The 22863-nt window shown below is 49.1% G+C and overlaps 1 protein-coding gene across 2 annotated transcripts in view; it reads left to right on the plus strand.

Moving 5' to 3' along the window:
- The window catches only part of LOC139060806 (protein enabled-like), a 51919-nt gene that overhangs the window by 12287 nt on the left and 16769 nt on the right, over positions 1-22863 (plus strand). The window contains exons 1-2 of one of the 2 annotated variants that reach the window (XM_070539969.1): positions 12053-13925; positions 21179-21377. In XM_070539969.1, coding sequence (XP_070396070.1) covers positions 13823-13925; positions 21179-21377 — 302 coding nt within the window. In that variant the 5' untranslated portion in view covers positions 12053-13822. Of the gene's footprint in view, positions 1-12052; positions 13926-21178; positions 21378-22863 lie in introns of those variants that run through there. The other variant, XM_070539970.1, reaches the window with a different exon arrangement.

Consider the following 22863-nt stretch of genomic DNA (forward strand, 5'->3'; position numbering starts at 1 on the left):
GATTGCTGGTGAATATAGTCACGCTATCCAACTTCTTCGGCTCGTGTCTTTGCCGCGAGGACAAGAAAGAAATGAAGAGAAAATATCAAGATGTTAGGCACTACAGCGAGAACAGAAGGTAAATTCACGTACTGACTGTGGCCGCAAAAAAATTGCACCATCGTGTTTGCGACATAACGCTGGACTAAAAGTCGCTAATAGCAGGCAGCCGCGTGGTATGACGTTGACAGGTGGTGTAGTGCGCAGAAACAAAGCATTTCTTCACGCTGATCACAGTTCAGTGATAGCGACCCAGTAAACAGTTTTATAGTGGGCTTCGCAGCCTCAAATTACGTTGACATATACCGCAGTAGCTTACGCATGTGCACTGAGGGATGCTTTATTGTGTAGAGTTTTACACGACGTTCCTAACGTGCGCAGAATTTTCATCGCACGGGCTTTCGAGCATTCCTCGCTTACCAGCCATCTCGGCTTGGTATGGATCGATACGTGACCTCGCGTGCCACGACAACGAAGTCACACTGGAGTCGCATATTTCGCATCAGTTCTTGAGCAAACAAGTCCATTCGCGCTGAAAGTGACTCACGCATCTGATGAGTCAGAGACCTACAAATTTCACCATGTCACCGATAACCCATACCGCCACATAGGATGAATTTTCCCGCTTGCAGGGACAGCAAGTGGCAAGAGTCACTGAGCAGTGCACAGTGGCCTTCAGGTGAAGGCATCTCTTGAGCATTGCTTAAACGTTCGTTCAGTTGCATAACTTCGATTCCCACGAAGGAGTACATTGCAATGGAGCTGTTTCGAGCGCAGTCGTTGACTCTAGACTGCTGAGTCTGTGTTCCTTCGTAGAAGTCAAACTAAAAGCTTGTTATGCCCAAGGACAATCTGGTAAAGGCATTAGTAAGCTGCTCGTGATACATCTGATAGAACACGCGTGCACTGAAATGAAATGCGCTTGATTGATTGCCGTTCTGCGCTGCGCCAGGCGTGGCATACCGCTCGGAGGCCGTTCATAAGGGGGGCGAGTAAGAGCAATTCGCGACGCGGATAATTTTGACGCGGGCGGTTACGCATTCCTGTTGAACTGGATCAGGCAGGACTTGCTCCGAGTTTATTCTACACTGGAAACGCGACGCAGACAGGACCCGGCACTGCTGTACACAGTTTGACCGAAAGCCGTCCGTGGGACAAAGAGCCCAGCTGAATGGAAACGGCGCCTCGTGCAGAGGAAAGCGGAGAACAAGAAACCCGGCATCCGCGTACGCGTTCCTTGTTGGCGACGAGAATGAAATCCAGGCCAGCGGCTTCTGTGCATAATTTTTGCCACCGCCCGCGCGTTCGCCTACGTGGTTGATTGTACGGCGGGCACAGTGTGTCTAGTGCGCGGCAGTTCCTGTACACGTGGTGCGTGGGTTTGAGTGTGCCTGCGTGGTGCGTGCGTACATATAGGGTGGGCCAATAATAAACGGAATGTCTTATCGAATACGTTAAACAGCGATTACCCCGGCATATGTCAGTAGGACAACAGAGATTGAGTGAAGACAAGTGGGAGTACATTTCAAGCGATTTCAAGCTTTCTTTCACCCTTCCCCCAGGGATATGTTACACTGAGTATATATCTGAATTGACCCTTTTGGTCACTATAAGTATGTGCCACAAGATTTATGAACATTCTTCGACAATCCTACAGAATGGGTATACCATATATGACATTAGGTAGCTGCCCGAATAGACAGAACAAGAGGCAAGGAGTGAAGAAGCCGACCACAGAAAATTAAAGAAGTCGGCTACATAGAACTGAAGAAGTCTGCAACAGGAGCAGCCGAGTGTGGAGAAGCAAGTGAACAAAATGGGACCATACCGTGCAATGAGCGAGGAGCGTTGAGCTACGTAGCAGTGAAGGAGAATTGAAGTGAATATATTTCGGTAAGTATAAAAATAAAGCTATTTACCACCGATACACATATTGGTGAGATCCGTCGATACAGAGGCAGGGCTTGAGGACTTGCTATCTGTGCAGTCAAGTTCTATACCTTTGCTGTGCTAAAGAAAAGAACCTTCGAAGTCAGCTTGAAATACATTTGTTCATACTTTCCATGAATCTCAGTTGATGAAGTTGTTCCTTTGCTTATTTGTCCCAAAGAGAGAGAGAGAAAGAGGGAAAAGCTCTTCATTGGAAAGCATAGATTTCTGCCAGCGTTCATATGTCCACCGTAATGCTACTCTGCATGGGGAGGGAGAAGAGGATTAAAAGATTCCGCGGGAGAGTGGAAATACGGAAAATAAATATATATATATGTATAAAGTGAGCCAGTAAACCTGAAAATCATACCTACAGGTGAGATGATGGGCGAATTCAAGTTTTCCTATATCATGAAGTGAGCCTTCTTTATTAAGCTTTCCGAGAAAGCCAATTTGTGAGAAGTATCGAAATAATAAATCCGGTGCACGCCGCTGTTTTGAAGGGCAGGCCATAGGACCTAACATGTGACGTAACGTTAGTGGATCTGGAAAAATCATGTCCATTTGGCGCTCAAATCAAAGATATCTCGTCGCAGTACGCGAGGAATTCAAGTGACATGTGTCCCATTGTCTCCACACTGCCACAATTATCACAGTAGGGATCAGTGGTATACGTCCTGTGCGTGAATGCTACCTACGGTCGGTCGAGAGCGATGGCACACTGTCGGGGTCAACCGATCGCAGGATATTGGTAAAGCGGCAGCCTGCATTGGCGACCTCTTTTTTCGTAGACATGACTTTTTTGCCTTGTTCGGAGAATCTTTTGCTCTTATTTGTCCCACTTTTGTACGTGCTTGCGTGTGTGCTTGTCAGTCAGGAGTATGGAGCGAAGAACTCGACCAGGCGCGACGAGTTCTCGCTGCACCGTCACTGACATTGCGGGGAGCTACATACAATCACCGAAACAGGTGCACCTCTGGAACCGGTTAAAGGTCGACCGCTTACAGGCAAGAAGTGTGCGTGGTCAAGCCGCACAGGTTTCAACTGTCGTCCTTCGGCGCTCCCCCGCTACGCGCGAGACGTGCTCGCCGGCCGAGTCGGGTGTCCAGCATAGGCACGCCCGCGGCACGCGCGAAGATCGTGCCCATGACGCGGCACGCCCACGGAGGCGGCGGCTGCAGCGGCTGTGCGCGAGCGGGCCAAGGGCGATCGCTCGCGCGCGTCGCCTATGATCGACACGGCGTTAGGCACTCTGGGAAGACCCGACTGAGCAGTGTTGCCGATTGATGCGTGCTCACGTGTGGAGGCCACTTGGACCTCGAGGTGGAAGCGCTGCACCAGTTGCCCCGCGGCCAGTGTTAGCAGCCATCCTTACGGAGGAGGAGGAGGAGGAGGAGGAGGAGGAGGAGGAGGAGGAGGAGGAAAAACAGCTGGAAAGACAGGAAGGCTGGCCATTGTAAATGCAGGCTGGGCCGCTATATTGTAGCGATGCCTTATGCCTTATTCTATGCTATTCTTATCATCCACCACACAAGCCGCCTGATCCAGTTGATAATGTGGGCAGACCGTCGCTCTGGCCACTGGCCAAGCGCGAAAAGTCTGAAAAGGAATAGAATCGGAAAAGGCATCGCTACAAAATACCGGCCTGGCTGCACTGCGCTGGGGAAAAGTTTGAAAATTTCTTTTTGAAAATATGTGCAGATCCCACGCACTGCGGGAATCTATGTTATGCGAAGCATTTTGTAGTACCTGGCTGTCCAGCATTGTTTGGCGTTCCGCACAACGACGCCAGGAGGACCAGCGTGTTCCTGCAGAGTAATTGTGTGCGCGGGTCGTTGTACCACGTTGTAGACGATCTTATGACGACAGTGGCATGATTTCTACGCCGGCTGTTCGACGCGAGCCTACGACATGGCGATTGTTGGCTTCCGCCCGCATAGGTAGTCGACGAGCCTAAGCGAGAGAAACATGGATTCTGATGTCATCAGCGATTGCGTGTTGTACAATCGAACGTACGTATCACTATTTCATTTTCTGTATGTTAAAACGACGATGACATTTGCACTTGGGCGAAGAAATGTAAAAGACTTTATTAACTTGGGCGATCGCGAAGTCTCTACAACGTCTCAGTTTCTACGGAGCACAAGCTGCTACGAGGAAAGTGCTGGGCAAAGAGGGCCAGTCTCGGAGATAGTGCAGTCATACACGGCGCCTTCCAGCGCAAGCTGTCGAAACGAAAGAAGATGACACTGGCACGGGGTGACGCGCCAGGAGTTTCAAAGAGCTGGCTGGTTCTGGAAGGAGAGAAGAGTGCTTGGGATCGTGGCCTAATGGATAAAGTGCCCGTATGTGCTCGACGACAGAGGACCCGATTTCCACATCGGTAACACACATTATTTTACTTTCGTCAACGTGTGAGACAGGAACCTAACTGTCTACGTCTAAGTGCCAAGAATGAGGCAAAGAATGCTTCGCATTAAGATCGTTCAGAAACCATCGACGACGATTGACAATGCAAGCGAATAATAGCGCTAGCGAGTAAACAAACGAACGTTTTCCTTGCCGTGTGTGACCACCGACCAACCACAAGACGGTTGGACGAGGTAATGATTACTTTTGAAAGGTAATCGAAGGATAGAAGAGATTCCACTCTGTGAAGATGGATGACCAGTGAAGCTGTGAAGCACAATACAAAGAATTTGAAAAAAGGTGTACTAACACATTTATTGTCTTGATCAATGGTCATCGTGACGTAAGGTACGCGCACACATTTATTTTTATGCATCCGCGTTCATTCGCATAATACATTCGTTACATACATTCGTGTTTTCATTTCGCCATATATTGAGGCAAAGAATTTGAGACCGTACCGACTGGCAGTGTGCCAGTGTCGTCAGCGCCTTCGCAGAGATAGGGGCAGAATAGGAACGCTGGCATGTTGAGCGGCAACGGAGCCAGCTGTGGAAGACGACGACGACGACGAACGCGCGAGCAGTGGCACGAGCAATTCCTGATGATGATAGTCCTTGCTCACACATTTGTTGACGGACGCGAAAAACGCACAAAATTCTAGCCATAAGCAGCTTCGCTGTAAAGTAGAGGAAAGGAAAGGTTCGCACACTAACGCGAGCCAACGCGCTACAATCACACATCCCACGTGTCCTCGAGTATAGCAGAGAAACACGTTCAAAACCTTGTGTTGAACTTCGTCCGGACCAGTGTTCTAGGATTCGGTCCTCTGTGAATGGGCGATCGTTTTTAAGCATCCTTAGCCTGAACAGCATGAGATATTTCTATTGAGAAGGGTAACCAATGGGCTGCTTTCTTGGGGCATCGCTGTTTGTTTGGTGGTGGCAATGGTCGGGCTTCGAGCCCCTGCTCACCGTGATTGAGCACACGTCATTCACAACTGCGTTTGAAACCTAAGAGAGTTCAATGCTACTCGGAAATGAAAACTACGGGTAGCCAGCGCCAAATGTTTACTGGGATGCGTTGTACAAGTATAATGCATCTTCCTTCCAAAGCATTGGATGTTTCTTCCTTACAGCCCGTGTTTGTTGAAGTTCAGAAGCTCTGGTGGTGTCGTCAGTGTTCGGGTTAAGCCTGGCGGCGGCTGTACCTAACGTGTGTTGACTTGCCCTCGTCATGACAAGCTTGTTACCTTAACACACTAAGAACACTTCGTGTCGCTGTAGCTTTGCTTATTGGCACGTAAAAAGAGCGCTTCTAGATGTTTGCAAGACAGCACAGCATGAGTGTTGTGACTTCTGAAACGCGCGATCACCATAATCTAATCTACCTCTAGATCACGTGCTGCTGATACGCATCTGGGGCAGCATCCACACTTTCCGCATGTCATTATGTCATCTTGTCCACCAGACGTGTTCATATGGTCTCTCTCTCTCTCTCAACTACACTATGCAACAAAGAAACCTCTAAAATGCCCACTACAACGTTTATCCTTTAGGATAAAGTGTATACCGCATTGTAGATGCGGACAAAGAAAATAAGAAATAAGCGGGGCACACCCGGTGCTAGCTCACCTGTTGTAAGCTAGTGTGTGTCCCGCCTAATATTTTGCTCTGTTCTGTAACGCACTACGTTTCCTGTTCAAATTATGCTCCAACGTCGCCAAATAGGAACATTGCTAATGTGCGCATATTGTTCTTTAAGGTAGCGGGAAATCATTTGTAGTCACTTTGAAAATGAATGCCCGGCAATAGCAAATGGCCCATCTGCAGCCGTGCTTACCGGTCCTGCCCTAAAGAAGGAATGCATTAGCGCTTGAAACTTGCTGGCCACCCTGGCACGGGCCCAAGCGGATGCAAACACTAACGAAACGGACCGAGTGCATGCGCTATACGCGCAGCTGCGAGATACGCATCGCCAACAGCGTGCATGTGTCATGGGGTTTGGCACGCTGTTTCTTTAGGCTTGTTTTAGCGTCTGTTAGGGGAGCGCCGTTGGTGCCAGCACGGAGACGTGTACCAGTATTTTTATTTCCCGGCGAGCACTTTCCCAAAAACACATTGCGAGGCCGAACTTCAGATGTGCATAATAAATTCTTCTCGCGTGCCTTGGCCAGTTATGGGCCGCCAAGATTACGAACTGGATTTCTATTCACCCTCTAGCCTCGCATGCAGGAAATGATTCATCGTTGCAGGTATTGCTGGACAGATTAAGACGAAAGAAATGCGGACTATGCATTTGATAAGCGATTCTTTTTTCTAAACGTAAGCATATGTCTTCCTATCCAAATAGCAAAGCACTTATTTACACAGGGCGCTTATACTGTATAAAAAATTGTAACAGCGCCAATACATGCATCCACAAAGTAGCAAGGACGAGACAGAAGCTCTGTAATTTCTTGATCGCACAACGCGAAAGAGTGCCACTCAAAGGCTCGCCAGTCGATCCTGACTCTCTGTGTTGGCGGCGTTCGGAGAATGTAGTGTACCGCAGCTTGTCACTCCGTATGTGCACGTGACATGTGCGTACAGAGGGCAACGCACACACTGACGGCCCTGCTGTCTCTCAACACCACTGCTGCGAGACAATTCTAATACCTTCTTTTTTTTTCGGACATACAGTTCAGCCACTGTATCTTCTCTTGCATGGCGCTCACAACGTTATATCTCGACCGACACGGAGCAGCAGTGCACACCTATTCGGACTTATGACAGTGTGAGATTTGGGCATGCCGTGTAGACTTGACAGGCGTGGTGGCGCGTTTATTTATCGTATTCGTGCGAACGTTCTCTATAAAAAATACGTCTTGTGTAAAACTAAGCGGGTGGAATCGCCGCAGTGCACTGCGTCCACTGTATACGAGACGACATGTCACAAGTAATAATATGCACGTGCAATATATCTGCACTCCAAAGTATCTTCCTAATGACCGCACTAAATGTACTTCACGGTTCGCACCTTGAGCTGAAATACGTACTTGGTCTGCGCACTAGCTCCGCCTGTGTGTCCCGCGCTGAGAAGGCGCTCTTATCTTTTCTGAGAGACAGTGGTCTCGACGCGGTATATTAAGATTGTACGTTAACTGTGCTTGTTAAGTGTCGTATGTCCTGCGTGTGTCATTTCATTTATCATCGCAAGCATCTGGTACAGCAAGCTAGGCGGGCCGCGCTTTCTATCTATCTATCTATCTATCTATCTATCTATCTATCTATCTATCTATCTATCTATCTATCTATCTATCTATCTATCTATCTATCTATCTATCTATCTATCTATCTATCTCTATCTATCTATCTATCTATCTATCTATCTATCTATCTATCTATCTATCTATCTATCTATCTAAATTTATGCACACGTAAGCCCGCTAAGCAAGGCTGCATGCGTCGCGCAGCTGACACCCTGCAAAAAAGGATAGTCACATGTGACTGTCTAACGCATATTTCTATCACCTCGATTCTGCGTGAGGTAGTTTTAATAACAACAGTCATTTTGTAAATCACAAACAGGTCTTCGCACAATGTCTTTATGTTTAAACACTGCACTAGGTCAGATAATTATTTTTTTTTCTACTTGGCATTTATTGCAGCGAAAGTAACACCGCATGCGAACATTAAGCTGGCAATCGCCAATTTCTCACACTTCAATGGCTTTAGAAGGACCTGGAAAGTACCACGTGTGTAACTGGCAAGATAGAGAGAGAAAAAAATGCGTCGCCCTTTTACGTGCTAAGTGATCGCTTTCTGCATCACGTCGAAGCTAATCACTCAATCACAAGTTGGCGCTTATACTGCCTAAAGCGCACATAAGTGTTCCGCAGTGACAGGAGCTGTGAGGGCAACGCTCAACAAACAAACAGTGACGAAATGCAAAAGAACAGGAAGCCAAATAGCGAATCGGGGCGCCCACGGACTCGTAGGCGGAGCTATTTGAGAAAGAAGTCCTCCGGCAATTTACGCCTCAAGGATCCCGCGCCGAGTCCGGCGCAGGTAGTGGAAGACGCCCACTGTGAAAATTGCGTCATTACACCCCCTACCGTGCGGTGACCCGCAGATGTATGCGTTACCCTTTGTAAATGTCTTAGCCACTCGTCCGAAAAAAAAGAGACAGAGAGAAAGAAAAAAAGCTTTGCTGTTTACTCGGCGGCTGGTTACTGGGAGACTGCGGCACGGTTTTGTGAACACAAGCGATACGGATCAGCGAACACGGATTAAACGCCGCTCTAATTCTAAATACCCACTTTTCGTAACAGAAAATGTGTTCAGACTGTTACAAATTGACGCATTTTATTGTACGCGTAACTGCTTATGTGCGCGCAGCTCTGTAGTCACCCTTAACCGCAATAACAGCAAGATAACTGCAACGGTGATAATCTTTAGAATAAAAATAGCAACAGCGCAACACAGGACGAGCGAGCAAACTCTGTCCTGTTTACTCGCTCGTCCTGTGTTGCGTTGTTCCAGTTTTTATTCTAAAGATGGGCCAACCAACCCCATTGAGCACACTGCTAAGAGGATAATCTTTACGCCGCAGATAACTCACGGGTTTTTTGTCCCGGTAAGCTTGCCAGCAAAATGTCCGCAAGGAAACCAATTGTTTAATAACATGTTACGAATTGTAAACTGTTCTCTCGAATCGGGCCGCTTTCACTAAAATGAAAATTCGAAAGCCTGTACAGGGCTTGATTGTCTTTGATAATGGTGTTATATATCCTCACACCCAAAACATTCCTATTGTGGCATAATACGTTTTATAGGCGGTTTTCATTCTCAACTGGTCTTTTACGAAGCTGGAAATCTATCTCTTTGATCAGATGGCGCAGGTACACGCTCGCAGCGGCACCTCCATGTATACGGGTACCATTTGTTCAGTTTGTTCAGATAAGAAACTTCTTTTGCTAGCCTAAACGCGTATAGATACAGGTTTAACATCACCTGGCGGTTCGTTACCTTTACTTTCAATCCTGGGTTGCCGCGTCACCTAGCAGCTTTTTAAAATGAACTACACATTTATTTTTCGTTGTCGGTGATGGCGCAGTGGTGACATTGCTGATAACGCAAAACACGCACTTCTCAATACACGGTGGCAACATTATTAAACGCTTCATATATAGTGCCGTCAGCACATAGCTTTTTGCAGCTTGATTTGTTATGTTGGTGTTTCGAGTTAAAATATCGACAAGGATGAAAGCCGATTCCCTCGATTATGCACACAGGGTCTTAAGGAGGTTATGACCAATGCACCAGCCCGCAGCAACGCTTGGGCCAGCGGGCGTGTTTGCGTGAGCCGATTTGTTGCTGTAGGCATGCACCTAGTCCGCAACACTGGTATTACAATTTGCGTCGCGCCTGTGCCATTCTGTCCTGAAAAGAATCAAACTGTATCGTTGCCTGCGCCACGTCATCACCGGCATTAAGTCTACCGAGCTATTGCGCGCCTCATTGAAGACGGGAACCTAACGTGACCACATCCACACCACTAAACTTCGGTCACCTCGGCACACAATAGGTCTGATGTGACACACATCCAGTCAGCCCTGTACGCGTGGCACGCATCGGTACCCCGTCCACTCATGTTCTGCTGCGCAATATTCCGAGAAGCGTCGCCCGAAACACAGTACGCGTGGACTGGCCTTGAAAGGTTCTCATGTACGCCTCGTTGTCCGCTCTTCGCTTGCCCGTTTTCGACGCCGGCGTTGCGGACAAAAGTAACGCAATCCAAGAGAACGAGGAATTGACCCAGAATGTAGGCGCTGGCTCTTCCCATAGGATCATGCATAAACAGTGCGAAGAGTACAAGGCCTGAGCCCGCTTAGCCTTGCTGCGTCTGTGTACAAAAAAGAAAAGGGAGGGGGGGAGGCGGGGGAGGGGGTAGTGAAGTTACAAAGAAATAGTCAGAAAAGAGCGACATACGTAGTGGCCTTTGTCTTACCGTTTCCATCCTCGCGTCTCACGCTTGCCTTGTTTCTCACGAGGGCATCCATGTCCGTGCGCAGCGACCCGGAAAAATACAGCATCTGCGCCGTCGTTATATCCGGCCCCCCTCCGCCGCGCTATACTCTCGGGTGCGCGCTTGGAGCACGCCCTGACCACGGGGCGCCCAGTTCTTCGAGACGTCCGCAGCGTAGGACCCGCGTTTCCATACTGACCGCGTGTGTATACCGTCCTTTCCGCCGTTCGGCAAAACCGCTGCGAATCATTTGCCGCTGTCTCCAGAGGGTTCCGAATACGAGAGAATATGACATAGCTTTGATATCTGCACTGATCTGCCTATAACTAGCATCCTGAATTCAGAGCTTCTAATACAACTGCATGTAGAACGGGTGAAGAGGTATCGGAGCATCTAAAGTACGAACGAGCCAACGTTCTCGTGTGGAGACAAGTCTTATATTTTGCAGCTAAATATAGTAATGGCACGTGAAGCAGGACAGACAAAAGGAATGCGCACAAGCGCCACACATTCCCATTCGGCTTTACTCTACTTAGGTTGAACATGCACCAACAGTCCAAGTCAGCACTTTTATATCGAGGATGGCCACGTCAACTTGACGCTGGTAGGGCATCGGATTACAATGGCCGATCAAACGCCAACTACGCGATTTCTTTAGGCTGCAATCTTTGTCATTCGTACCCGACTTGCAACCCAACCAATAGCGACAGACATACTACATCGGGCGCAGCTGCTGCTCGTGCAAGGACTGCATAAAGGAGTGACGCAAGCGCGGCGATGATGCCTGTTTCAGCATAGGCGAAACGGTGACTAACTGTGCACCGCGGAGCCTCGAGAACATGGGCATTCACGCCTGAATGCTTGGTAGTTCGATGCCATTACACGCAGAGCCCCAGTATCCGCACAACTGCGAGTAAAACGCTCGTTTGCACACACATGCGTTGGAAGTAGGATGAGGCTTCCGCGCTGCGTGAAGTGATGCCATGCCGTGAAAGCACCGCATGTGTACTCTTTGACTTCGATAGAACTTCAAAGCTTGACACAGGCTTGATGTGTCCAACCGTTCGTACATATGCGCGCACCTGTCTGTATTTTCCGTTACGCCGATTATAACCGTTGTCAAGCATTTTTCAGGCCACCTTCTCGTCCTCAGCTTCAAGCTCGCCATAGAGCGAAGAAACACAAAGCTTTGCCCACTACCATTACTGGTATTCGAACCAATGCTCATCTAGCAGCTTGCAATTGGGAGCTGGACGTGCTAATTACTGCCTCATTTCACAGCTGTGACACTTGGAGTTTGCGCGGGGTTTCACGTGCTAGGTAGACTGCAAGAGTTGTGGCGTCTGCGCACGTATTTCAAGCCAACAACACGCAATAGTGAAACAGCCGAGGCCGGCATTGCGTGCACCGTGAATAAGTATAGTCTATATCTGTCGCAGCAAACGGGTTTTCAGGCGAGAAAAGCTGCTCAAGTATGTTCATTCCCTTTTTTTTTCTTTTTTGGGTTTAGCAAGGGAGTGCAGAAGTAGACATTTCGCTGGACACGAAACAAAGTGGTAGACCACCGATAGGCGGCTGCTGACAATACGCTCACCAGCATACACAATCTCTCGAGTACCGTTGTTGCTGCCTCCAGGACACGGTGCACAAAGCCGAGGTCATGCGACCCTTCACCTATATTAACAATCAGGTGCCCTATTGTCTCTGTCTGCAGCTTCTGCCCTCCATGCAAAGGTGGCCGGTCCGCGAACCCTCAAGCAGCGCCGACTAGCGCAGCTATCGATGAAAGCCGAAAGGAAGCCTAGCCGAGAAAGAAAGCAAGCAGAGGTGTTACGCGAACAAGGTGGGCGCGTCGGGAAAGATCGTCCGCACAGAAGGCCTAGCCAAAAAAAGAAAAGAAAAGATAATAGGACGGGAACCTTGCAAAGGTTTGCTGGGCCTAGCTAGGCGTGCGCGGCCGCAGCCAAAGAGGCGGTCGAGTCGAACTGAAAAGAGAGCCGGAACAAGAAGCGACGGTGGAACGCGCAGCGGTCTCATTGTCACCAAGAACCACGGGCCAAACAAAGAAGGTCGCGCTGCTTTGTCTTCGAGCCTCGCCGGGCAGGCGACGCGAGCGCGTCTTACAAAACGCCACGCTGGACGAACGAACGACTGGAACCACCTGGCACGCGAGACGACACTCGAGAGCGCTTCGGGCGCGCCAGGAGTGCGCGTGCGCTTTGCCTGCGCGGCACTTCTCGAGACGCGCTGTGGCCAGCTCAGTCGCGCTCTGCGGGACGCGACGTCATGCCTTGTGCACGCAGTGACGGGGAGGGTCGTTGGGATGTTTCGCGGAAACGTGACCCCGAGGCATGTGCACGTTTGGTCCCGCGTCGCCCTGGAGTGCATCTGCAGTATTTCGTCTTGAAGACCAGCGGCTAGCTTCAACCATTCCTGGAATGTGGATCGGGTGAAAGGTGAACTGGATCCCAGGATTTGCTGCTACTGGGCACCACGCGATTTATGTGTCCTTGGCTCCGTCATTCTCAAGCAAACTGCGAGCGAATCGTGCTAAAGGCCAGTGCACCTGCTTCAAACTTGCTACATGGATCTTCAGGAGATAGTGACCGGCTTCGAGCATGTTGATCGTAGACTGAACGAAAAGTGATTCGGGCGATCGGTGCTTCTTGGCTTTTCTTGTGTAGGTTACCGCAAGATCTGTGCTCTTCAGAATCCGTCGTTCAGAAAGCAAACCGAGAAGCCCTTTGTTGGATCCAGGAAAAGGGCCAGCCGTGAAACTCTAGCTCGCGTGACCGCGGAACCAAAGAGACGAGGAAATGGCGGAAACCTTCAAATCTTGAAGATGCGAGTACCCAAGCATTGTTGACTGACGAGAGCGTTTTCGTGCACGGTTCGCTCCAGGCGGCGATGACCATCAGGGCTGAGTGAAAAAAAAAAGAGACAAATGAAATTCGCTTGTTGCAGGCAAGCTCGTGCTTCTAGAATAGAGTGGTGACTAAACCTATGCTCGATATGTGCTCCTCAAAAGCTTGAAAACTGGGAAGACGGGAGTCTTAGCTCTTGAAAGTCACCCTCTCTCCCTTTGCAGCTTCCGCCGTCACATTACATACGGTGTTCGAGTACGACTTACCCAAACAATGCATTGACCTGCAAAAAGCAGCCAGTAACAAGTTACTATCGTCCGCCCACGATCAGTGAGAGGTTCACGCCGGGCGCACATTGACTTCCAACAAGCGGGGATGTGCCACTTTCATTTTATGATTTTAGCCTCCGGGTAGCGAAACGGCGGTTAAGGACGCATACAGTGTTCCCGCTCGAGTGCCGATGACCAGAAAAGCAGCCAAGTGGCCGAGAACGAATCGACGATAGTAATACTCCTCTTGAATCACTGCACTATATAGAGAAATACAGGAAGTGCCCGCGGAGAGAGGAAGAAATGCCTTCAAAGCAGCGGTTTCCCGATGGCTCCTCCGACGAAGACGGTTTCTACGCTGACTCCGTGACCTCCCAGAGCGCGTGGCGAAGGTCCAGATTTCACTGTGAGTTCCTTTCTTTCTTTCTTTCTTCCTTTCTTTCTTTCTTTCTTTCTTCCTTTCTTTCTCTCTCTCTTTCTTTCTTTCTTTCTTTCTTTCTTTCTTTCTTTCTTTCTTTTCACGCCGTTCGCGCGCTGTGGCCAACAACGCTGCGGGCACCCCACTGGCAGCGCATGCCCACTAATGGCGATCCGCTGGGCGCGTTCCCCCCGGAAAAAGGGACACACACAAGTGACCGCGAATGCGCGCGTGCGTGCGTGTGGCCAACGCGCCGGCGCCGCGTGCTTCTATTCTTTCCCTGCGAAGAACAACTTCGAAACCTTCGCGGAGGCGGGAGTGTGACGCGGGCGAACCGCCTCGCGAGTCGTGCGGGCGTGAGAAAAAGTTGCGAGGCACGAGCGCGGTCGGGGTCTCGAGCTCTTTTAGCCACCACTTTGCGTTTCCCCGCAAGAAAACCGCGATCTTCGTTGGAGGCAGAACAAAGGACACTTAGAGCTCGAAAGGTAACCTGTCATTTAAGCGCCCGTTTTTGGCTGCGATGATTCAGGTTTCCAGCGCTTCTGTGTCCCGATGGCATCCGCTGATGCGGAACCTATAGAGTCGGCGTAACCTGGTCAAGAGTGAAATCCAACAATGCGTGCATTTCTAACCTAGTTGGCTAAGACGACCTAATGAAGACGATAGATATATGGCAAGAGTTAAATTTAAGAATGTGTGTATTTCTAACCTAGTTGGCTAGGACGACCTAATGAAGCCAATAGATATATGGCAAGACGGAAATTCAACAATGTGTGTATTTCTAACCCAGTTGGCTAGGACGACCTAATGAAGACACTAGACATATTGTTGTGAATAACAAAAAATTGAGCCCCTTGGTACCTCTTATTCCTATTACCCATGGCTGGAACATGACTGAAATGCTAAACACTAGAAATAAAGTTAGGTTGATATGTATTAGTGGATTACGGTTCCACAAGAAACGGCACCTTATTGTAATAAAATGCTTGGTAAGCGAGAAAAAAACGCAAGAACGAAAGACGGAGCGCGTCACTGAAGTTCCCACACCAGTTCGCCGTGATGACATCGTGGATTTTGACAGCATCCGCTTGGATCTATATAATTGATTAATTGCATTTCTTTAAGGACAGACTAAATTGTGTTCTAAACGAACCAGCAAGTTTCAACAACATTTACCGAGCCACAATGGCCCAAATATGAAACAAATGCATTGAAGTACGTCACGCCACGCTGACTTACTGTGCTAGGGTTTCAATGCGAAATTCAAAAATGGGACTTTAACCTTCAATTTTTTCTTCAAGTAATCGACACCCAAGCGTAAAATTAACGGAAATAAAGGTTTTGCGAATACCTAATCAGGCGAAACTGATTTGGTTTTTCTCTTTGCTGGCCTTTTTAAGACTCAGTACGGAGAGAGAAAGCGTACAACGAGGGCTATAGAGCTGACTTGGTATAGGCGAGCCAGGGATGGTGCAAAGCTTTGATCCGTTCTTGGGGGACAAGCTTGTACAGCCGATGCCAATATCACGTTGGACTGGTTCGTACCAGGTCGGTTTGCAGCGGTGGGAAAGCTTCCTCGACATTGGAGCCAGAGAAAGCGTACCCCAGACGAGCATATACAGCTGCTCCTAGAGCAATCAGAGGAGCCAAGTGATCGTAATTATGAATAATCCCAGTCGCTCTCCCCGCTCCAAGGTAAGAGCGTCTTCGAGTGCGTTGAGCAGGAGCACGACGGCCTGCGTGATTGAACTAGGCGATTGTGTTCTGCGTGCTGGATTTCAACCAGCAGAATGTAAACCACACCGTGAGAGCCCCGCGAGAGCGACCAGTCGAATGTGCCGTAAGCTTGACCAGTCGCCAGATATCGGAGCGAGTTTAGAGCGGTCATATACGTATAAAATCGTGAACTCCAACATATGGCTCCACAGTGGACTTCGCAGGAATAATCTATAGGCTCTTCGTCGCACGACATAAAGTTGAGGTGGCACACGTCCGGTACCTTAGGCCATCCACGTTGCGTCTCGAGTTTGTTTTCAGCAAGTAGATAAAGCATGTGCACAAGACCAGCACAACACCCGCTAAGCCGCTGGACTCTGACCATGACGGCTCGGACTGACTGATTGGTGTGTGGGGTTTAAAGGCCCAATGGCAACATTTTGGCTCCATCGAAATGCGGTCGCTGCGCATAAGAATCAAACCCGCGACCTCGCGATCAACAGCTGAATCTTATAGCCGCTTAGCCAACGCTTACAGCAGATTTCCTTACAGCAGCAAGCTCCTGTGATTATAAAGCGCACTTATTGAGTTATGCCTGTTTGTTTCTACAGAGCAATACATATTTGTCACGCTCTCTTCCCTCACAGTAACATTGTTTTATAACTGGCTGACGATCTCGATCCCTAATGCAAAGTCATGCAGCAATATTGGTCGACCCACGGGTGCCAGCCTATCGCGCTATCCGTCAGGACGCACGAACCGTTTCGCGAATAGGGGCACTGGTTGGCGATCGATCGGGCATCCGCGAGGTCCCGCCAATTTATTGGGACAGAGCACAATGGATAGCTAGATCGTGACGAAAATATCACCTGTGGTGGCAGCCTGCGGTGGGTAACGTCTTATACGAGTTCTTGTGTCATGCCTCGGATACACCTACAGACGCAGGCGTCGCCATTCGCTGCGGACGGTGTCTTAAGTAAACTGGCCGTACGAGGATGACATCACTGAATGCAGCGTGCAACACGTTACACCGACTGCGTGTGACGTGTAAACGCGCCTTGTCGCACGAGCGACCATTTCTCGCGTCACGACCCGCTCGCACTTCGACACGCGACGAGCTGACGCCGACTTTTTCGCCTCGTCTTGCATGTCGCCTGTGGCGCTTTGGCAATGATACGTGCTACGGCGTACTTACATCTCTTATTGCAGGCAGCTGTCTCTAGCTAAATACACGCACACCCATGCCAAAAAAAAAGAATAGAATTGTGAGGTATTACGCACCCAATCTACGATTTTATTACGAGTGCCTGAGTCGTAATCCGAGACTGCCGACTGATTTGACCGTCTGGGGTTCTTTAATGTGGACCTGAATGTAGACGAGCGTTTCCTTTTCCTTTCTTTTTTTTTTAATTTCGTCCCCATAGAAATGCGGTTGCCCCGGCCGGGATGAACGTGCGACTTCGAGCTCAGCAGCGCAATGCCATATAGCGACTAAGCTACGATGGCGGGTAGCACAACCAATCGGCAAGCTCAAATATCATGCAGAGGAGAATATGGAGGATTTGGGCCTCTCCCAGTGGACCTTCGACGCGGGGAGCCGATGAAATGCGACGGAAAAGAAAATCAGGACTGTTTGATTTCTGAAGCAAGCTAGGTTAACCACAGAAACTGCGGCCGCCGACTGCCATAGGAACTGTGAAAGAAGCCACAAATTGGTTCTCGATTATACGACTTTGAAAGGTGCATTAGCCACGGAAGACTACACTTCGATGCATCTCGATCGATGAGATACGTGCGGCGGACTTCGCCGGCAAAGGCGCTCCGAAGCCGTCAGCCCAGGCCGGGTATAGAAAAACGACGCAGCCAAACCGCCTATACCACCGCAGCTAGACCTCCAGGCGCCACAACGCTCTCGCGTGCGAGCACCTGCGTGTATATAAGCCCTACAGTTTGCGTTCAGAGACCAACTCGCCAGGCAGCTCGGTTGCACGAGAGAGACTGACCTTAGCCGAGTAAGTCCGGACATTAGGTACACTGTTTGTTATTTCGGTAGAGAACACAGCCGCTGAACGGCGCACCTGTAGCGGTAGTACCAGATGGCTGTAACGCATACGCCGACTCATTACACGTGTGCTCTCCAGTGTTGAGCATTTCGGGCGATAACATTTAGTTTCCGTCAAGGGAAGACTGCGTGAAACGTCGAGAAAAGTCGCTTCTGCTGTCGCTGGAAAGAAACCGCGCAATGAAGCCGTTGTCTATATTCGAGTAAGGTATGCGCGAGGCCTCTTTTATATTATAACGATCCATAGTTACGTTTCAGAACAAATAGCGGGCTCGGACGCAGGCTGAATTGCTGATACAATTTTGATGCCGAGCACGCCGCAGCACGTAGGCCTACGTCAGCTTCCTGTTGCGTTCTGTTCACTTAACATGGGTTGCCTTGAAGAGATTGAGGTAAAGAGCACCTCGTCTGCTTCATTTTCTCTATGTCATTCATCAAAACAACAACAACAATAATAATAATAATAATAATAATAATAATAATAATAATAATTCCAAAATAAATAACAGAACAATAAGGTGAAATGAAACAAATAAAGATAACGACACCATAATATACGTTTTGTAGTCCTTATACACGGCTGTAGCCTTAACAGATGTTTCTAGTGCTGCAAGTGCTACTGTGCTGTGTGGTGACGGTATGCGGTGGCAGTATTTGACTGCGATTGTATGTCTATGCTCCTTTCGTTCTTTATCTCTACTTTGCCATCACTTTACCTCCCCCTCGCTTCTCTCCCCTGCGTATGGTAGCAAACCAGATCTACCCATCCGGTTAACCTCCCTGCCTTACCCCTTTCTTCTGTCTCTCTTTCTGTCTCTATACGTTCGTGCAAAAAGTCGTTCACGCACCAAATAGACGATAGGTCCAAACACACACCGATTCGAAATTACCCTCAGCAGCTTCGCTGCCAAATAGACCGCAGGAGCGCCAGCATGAAACTACAGCGAACGCGTCATCCTGCACCGATTGGTCACACACGCGCCAGCACCGAATCACTGCCACCACGCACGTAGACTACGTGACGCACCGCGACCGAGGCTCTCTCTCTCTGCTCGGTCGCGGCGGCATCGCCAGCGCACGGGCGCCGGTGCTTCGCCGCTGCACGCGCCTTCATTGCGGAAGAGTCGCCGTGCGCGGTTCAGCGTGAAACAAAAGCCGCCACCCCGTCGCACGGAAGTCGCCAACTTTCTTCTTCGCTCGAATGTGCCGCACGACTTTCGTGGCGGATTCGCGTGACGCAGTAAATAACGAGAAGAAAGCAAGGAGACCGAGAAAGTTGCGGCGAAAGCTTCCGAGCGCGCGTTCGAAGCGCAGCCGCTCGTAACCGCCATGCAAGCGCAATGCGCTCACGTGGTCACACCGGCCGAGGCAGTACCGCTGGGCTGTCGAGGGACTCGCTGCTAACAGTTCGCGTCCGCCGACGTATCGACTGTCTTATTGCATGGGCATATGCGCACAAAAGAGAGAGAGAGAAAAAAGGTGGCTGAGAACTCGCTCCTGATAATGGCAACGCCACTTTCGTTTCTTTTTTTTTTTCGCTCTCTCTTTACATTTAGGTGTTGCCAGCAGGTGCAGAGTCACTCCAGTGTTAGCACTGCCCGCTTACGTCCAGGTACACGGGCATGTCTGAGTCACTTTGTCGTGCGCCAAAGCGCCTTCTCGCGCCTAATCGTCGTGCGCCTTACCGCACTGCAGAACATCATACGTTGCGTGCAGGTGGTGTTGATGCAGGTATATATATATATATATATATATATATATATATATATATATATATATATATATATATATATATATATATATATATATATATATATATATATATATATATATATATATTCGATGACCGGGGTTGTTGGAGAAGTATGGGAGAGGCCTTTCCCCTGCAGTGGGCGTAACCAGGCTGCTGCTGCTGCTGCTGATGATGATGATATACCTAAATCGAAATATATAAACGAATGATTACCGAAGATATTGTTAATTATGTTTATATAACTAATTACATTGCGGCAAGCATTGCATTTAATTTAAGAACTTTACGCGATGAGTGCGCACAGCGTATCCACTTGGCACGAAGCTACAAAGGAAACACATACGCATTTGTTTCTGAAAGAAACCCGTATGAGTTTCCACTGTAGCTTGGTGCTGCACGAGGGTGGCACACAATTTTTTCCATTCACATACGCGTTTGTTCAACCAATCTTTATGGGAGTGTATACCAGTGCTTGTTGTGGCTCCAGTTGACACAGAAAATTAGCTTCAGAACGACGTTTCTTCTCACCCAGCCGGTAACATAGCCACGTGGGTGCCACGTCGTGCTCAGAAGAGACTGTCGTGTTAATTCATCACAGTAAGCAGCACGCAAATGCAGTGGTGCAGGTTTGCCCCATATTCATTCATACGTAAGCGCTGCATAAAGGTCTACCAACTCTCTCGCTCCATCCCAAAGCAACATTAGATAGTTGCGCATGCGCTTTTCTACCCCCTTTTTTTTCGTTCTATTAGAAATGAAAGTATGCTGTTCAACGTCCTGGAACTGCATAGTTAGCTATGAGGGAGGACGTATTAGAGGGTTTATTTTCACCACCTGGGCCTTTTCATCGCGCACTTGAAACACCAGTACACGAACGCTCTTGCATTGTGTCCCATCGGCATGCGGCGGCCGTAACCAGGGATCGATCCCACGACCTCGTGCTCGGAGCCGACGCGGCGGGTGATTGCGCTTGTGTAGCTACGCAATTGTACATGTGGGCTACTCGTTATTGCCGTTTTTTCCAGACAAAAACTAGCTCTTCCTATGCCCATCTTTGCTGTCGTCCGCGTCGTCGGCTATAGCGCTGTGATTTCCAAGCCTTGAATCAGACTACCGCGCATGCTTATAGGTCTTGCTTAGGTTATACAAAATATGACTCGGTGAATATTAGTGTATATTTCACTTTTCCATACAGCTTGCGCCACAACAGGTAGCGGGTGCTCTTTGCTGAATTGCGCATAGAATTTTGTTCAGTTGTGCGACGTCTTTTGAACGTCGGGTTTCACTTCAACTCTTTTTGCCTCCTGGTAAATAGAAGAATGATTTTTTGTTTGTTTGTTTGTTTGTTTGTTTGTTTGTTTGTTTGTTTGTTTGTTTGTTTGTTTTTTTTTGTTCATGTACTTCTTGTCTAGATAGTTAAGGGGATTTCGCTATGGTGTGTGACAATTATGTTTTATTTACCTTTTTGTCATCTGTAATTACATAATACTACGATGTGACCGTTGTAGCTCCAGTGAACAAAATATCAGGGTCAGGGACCTAGTCACGTCCAGACAAGCATCTTTATTCTGTAGTTTTCTTGGTTTCTTCTTTCTTTGACACGTTCTTTTTCCTTTATTCTTAATGAGTGTGAAACGAGCAAATGTGCCGAATAGGCAAAGCGAAACTGCATTGAACTTAATCTGGACTTCATTCCATGCTTGACCGCAGGTGACCCTGGCCCTGGGATGTTGTCTGAGCCGCGGCGTTCGCAGCAGCAGCAGCAGCAGCAGCAGCAGCAGCAGCAGCGCTCCTCGCATGAGGACGGTCACCAGTCCTCGTCCAATGGACGCCGCCAGCCCAACGGAGCAGTTCTGAGCAACGGACACCATCAGGCCGCCTGGCAGAACAGCTACAACAGGCCGCCCAGGTATGCACCCTCCACACCGACCGAACGGCACACCGGTAGCAACATGCAATGTGCGTTCGCTCTGCAGTAACTGTAGTAGCCAAGAAACTGGCTGCCCCTGTGCAACGCTTACTACATTGTCGTCATTAGCTGCGACAAAATGGAAAGTGTTGGTGCGATGGAGACCGGTATGTCGAGATCACAGATGAGAGCAAAGTAAAAATTAAGGCCTGGCTGAGAACAGTGTCATATTCTAAGAACTCTGCACAACTTTGCGAATAAGAGTCGTAAACACTTGCAGGAAGCCGACAACCATTGTTTCAGGTATATCACGCGTATTAACCAATGTTAAGAGCACTTCCGTGACATCATTCACAAGGAGACAACGTTGTTCGACATTTAACGACGGCTGTCCACTGTTGCAGGTCCATCTGCATTGTCTGAATAACATGTACGGCCACGTGACACTTTACAATCGACATTGTTAAAGCTACAGGTAAAATCGTTCGTTATTGCCAGCCACGTGGCCTAGTAGAGCGAACCACTGCCCTCGAGCGAGAAAATGTGTTCTGATTTGCAGCACTGGGCCTACATTGGGCCATGTGTGTCACTGCCCTAACAATATTGACCCGATGAAAGAAGAAGATGATATGTGACGCTAACAACAAAAGGAAGATGAAGCTTGGAGTAGCGTTGTATCGCGCGTGCGTGTGCTTACAGGGCGTGCCGCCGTCTGTGCACGTTGACGGACAGTTGATTCGCGTTGCAGCGGGTGTTGCACTGCTCACCGAGGCATATCACATGGCAAAGGATAGGGATAATGCAGATGTGAAAAGACCACCATGGTAGGCAAGCGAGAGCACATAAACAGGGCAGTCGTACCGAAACATAACTGTATAAAGGAGCCTCAAGGGGAAAATTGTGTCATCGTAATATAGTTGGCAATAATGGCGACCCAAACGCACCCTTGAACAGCGCAGTGACGATATTTATATATCTTATGCCAGGCAGGTTTGTGCTGTCCATAGAAACTAGTATCATATATAGCAAAGATGGCTGCCCAAGAAACGTGCCCAAGAACGACACGTGTCCCTGCGACGAGATGTTCCATTCGCCGCATTGTTTCCCGGAAGAGCGTGCTCGTGAGATGCGGCTGCGTCATTATCACGTGGCTCCTGCGTCCGGCACGGGCTCCCCTTCCTTTGTTTGCGTCGCTCAACCTCGCCTTGCAACCCTGCGGATACGGGAGTATAATGCAACACCGAGGAATGCTGCTCCGCCAGAACACTGCGCCCCATCCCGTCATTACACACCTCTCTCTCTCTCTTCCCCCTCGCCCTCTCTTTCAAGCGCGCCGCCAAGCTCGCCCGACGTGACACAGAGGTCTCGCGTGCCTTGCGAATCTCCGGCGCCAAGGCGATCCCCTTGGCCGCTTAAGAAGATGGCTCGAGCGGGCGCGCAATCGGATCAGCAAGCGGCGTTCCTATTGTTTTCCAGCCCGGCGCGC

This window comes from Dermacentor albipictus, chromosome 6 (assembly GCF_038994185.2).
Source record: "Dermacentor albipictus isolate Rhodes 1998 colony chromosome 6, USDA_Dalb.pri_finalv2, whole genome shotgun sequence".
In the NCBI taxonomy this organism is placed as follows: domain Eukaryota; kingdom Metazoa; phylum Arthropoda; class Arachnida; order Ixodida; family Ixodidae; genus Dermacentor; species Dermacentor albipictus.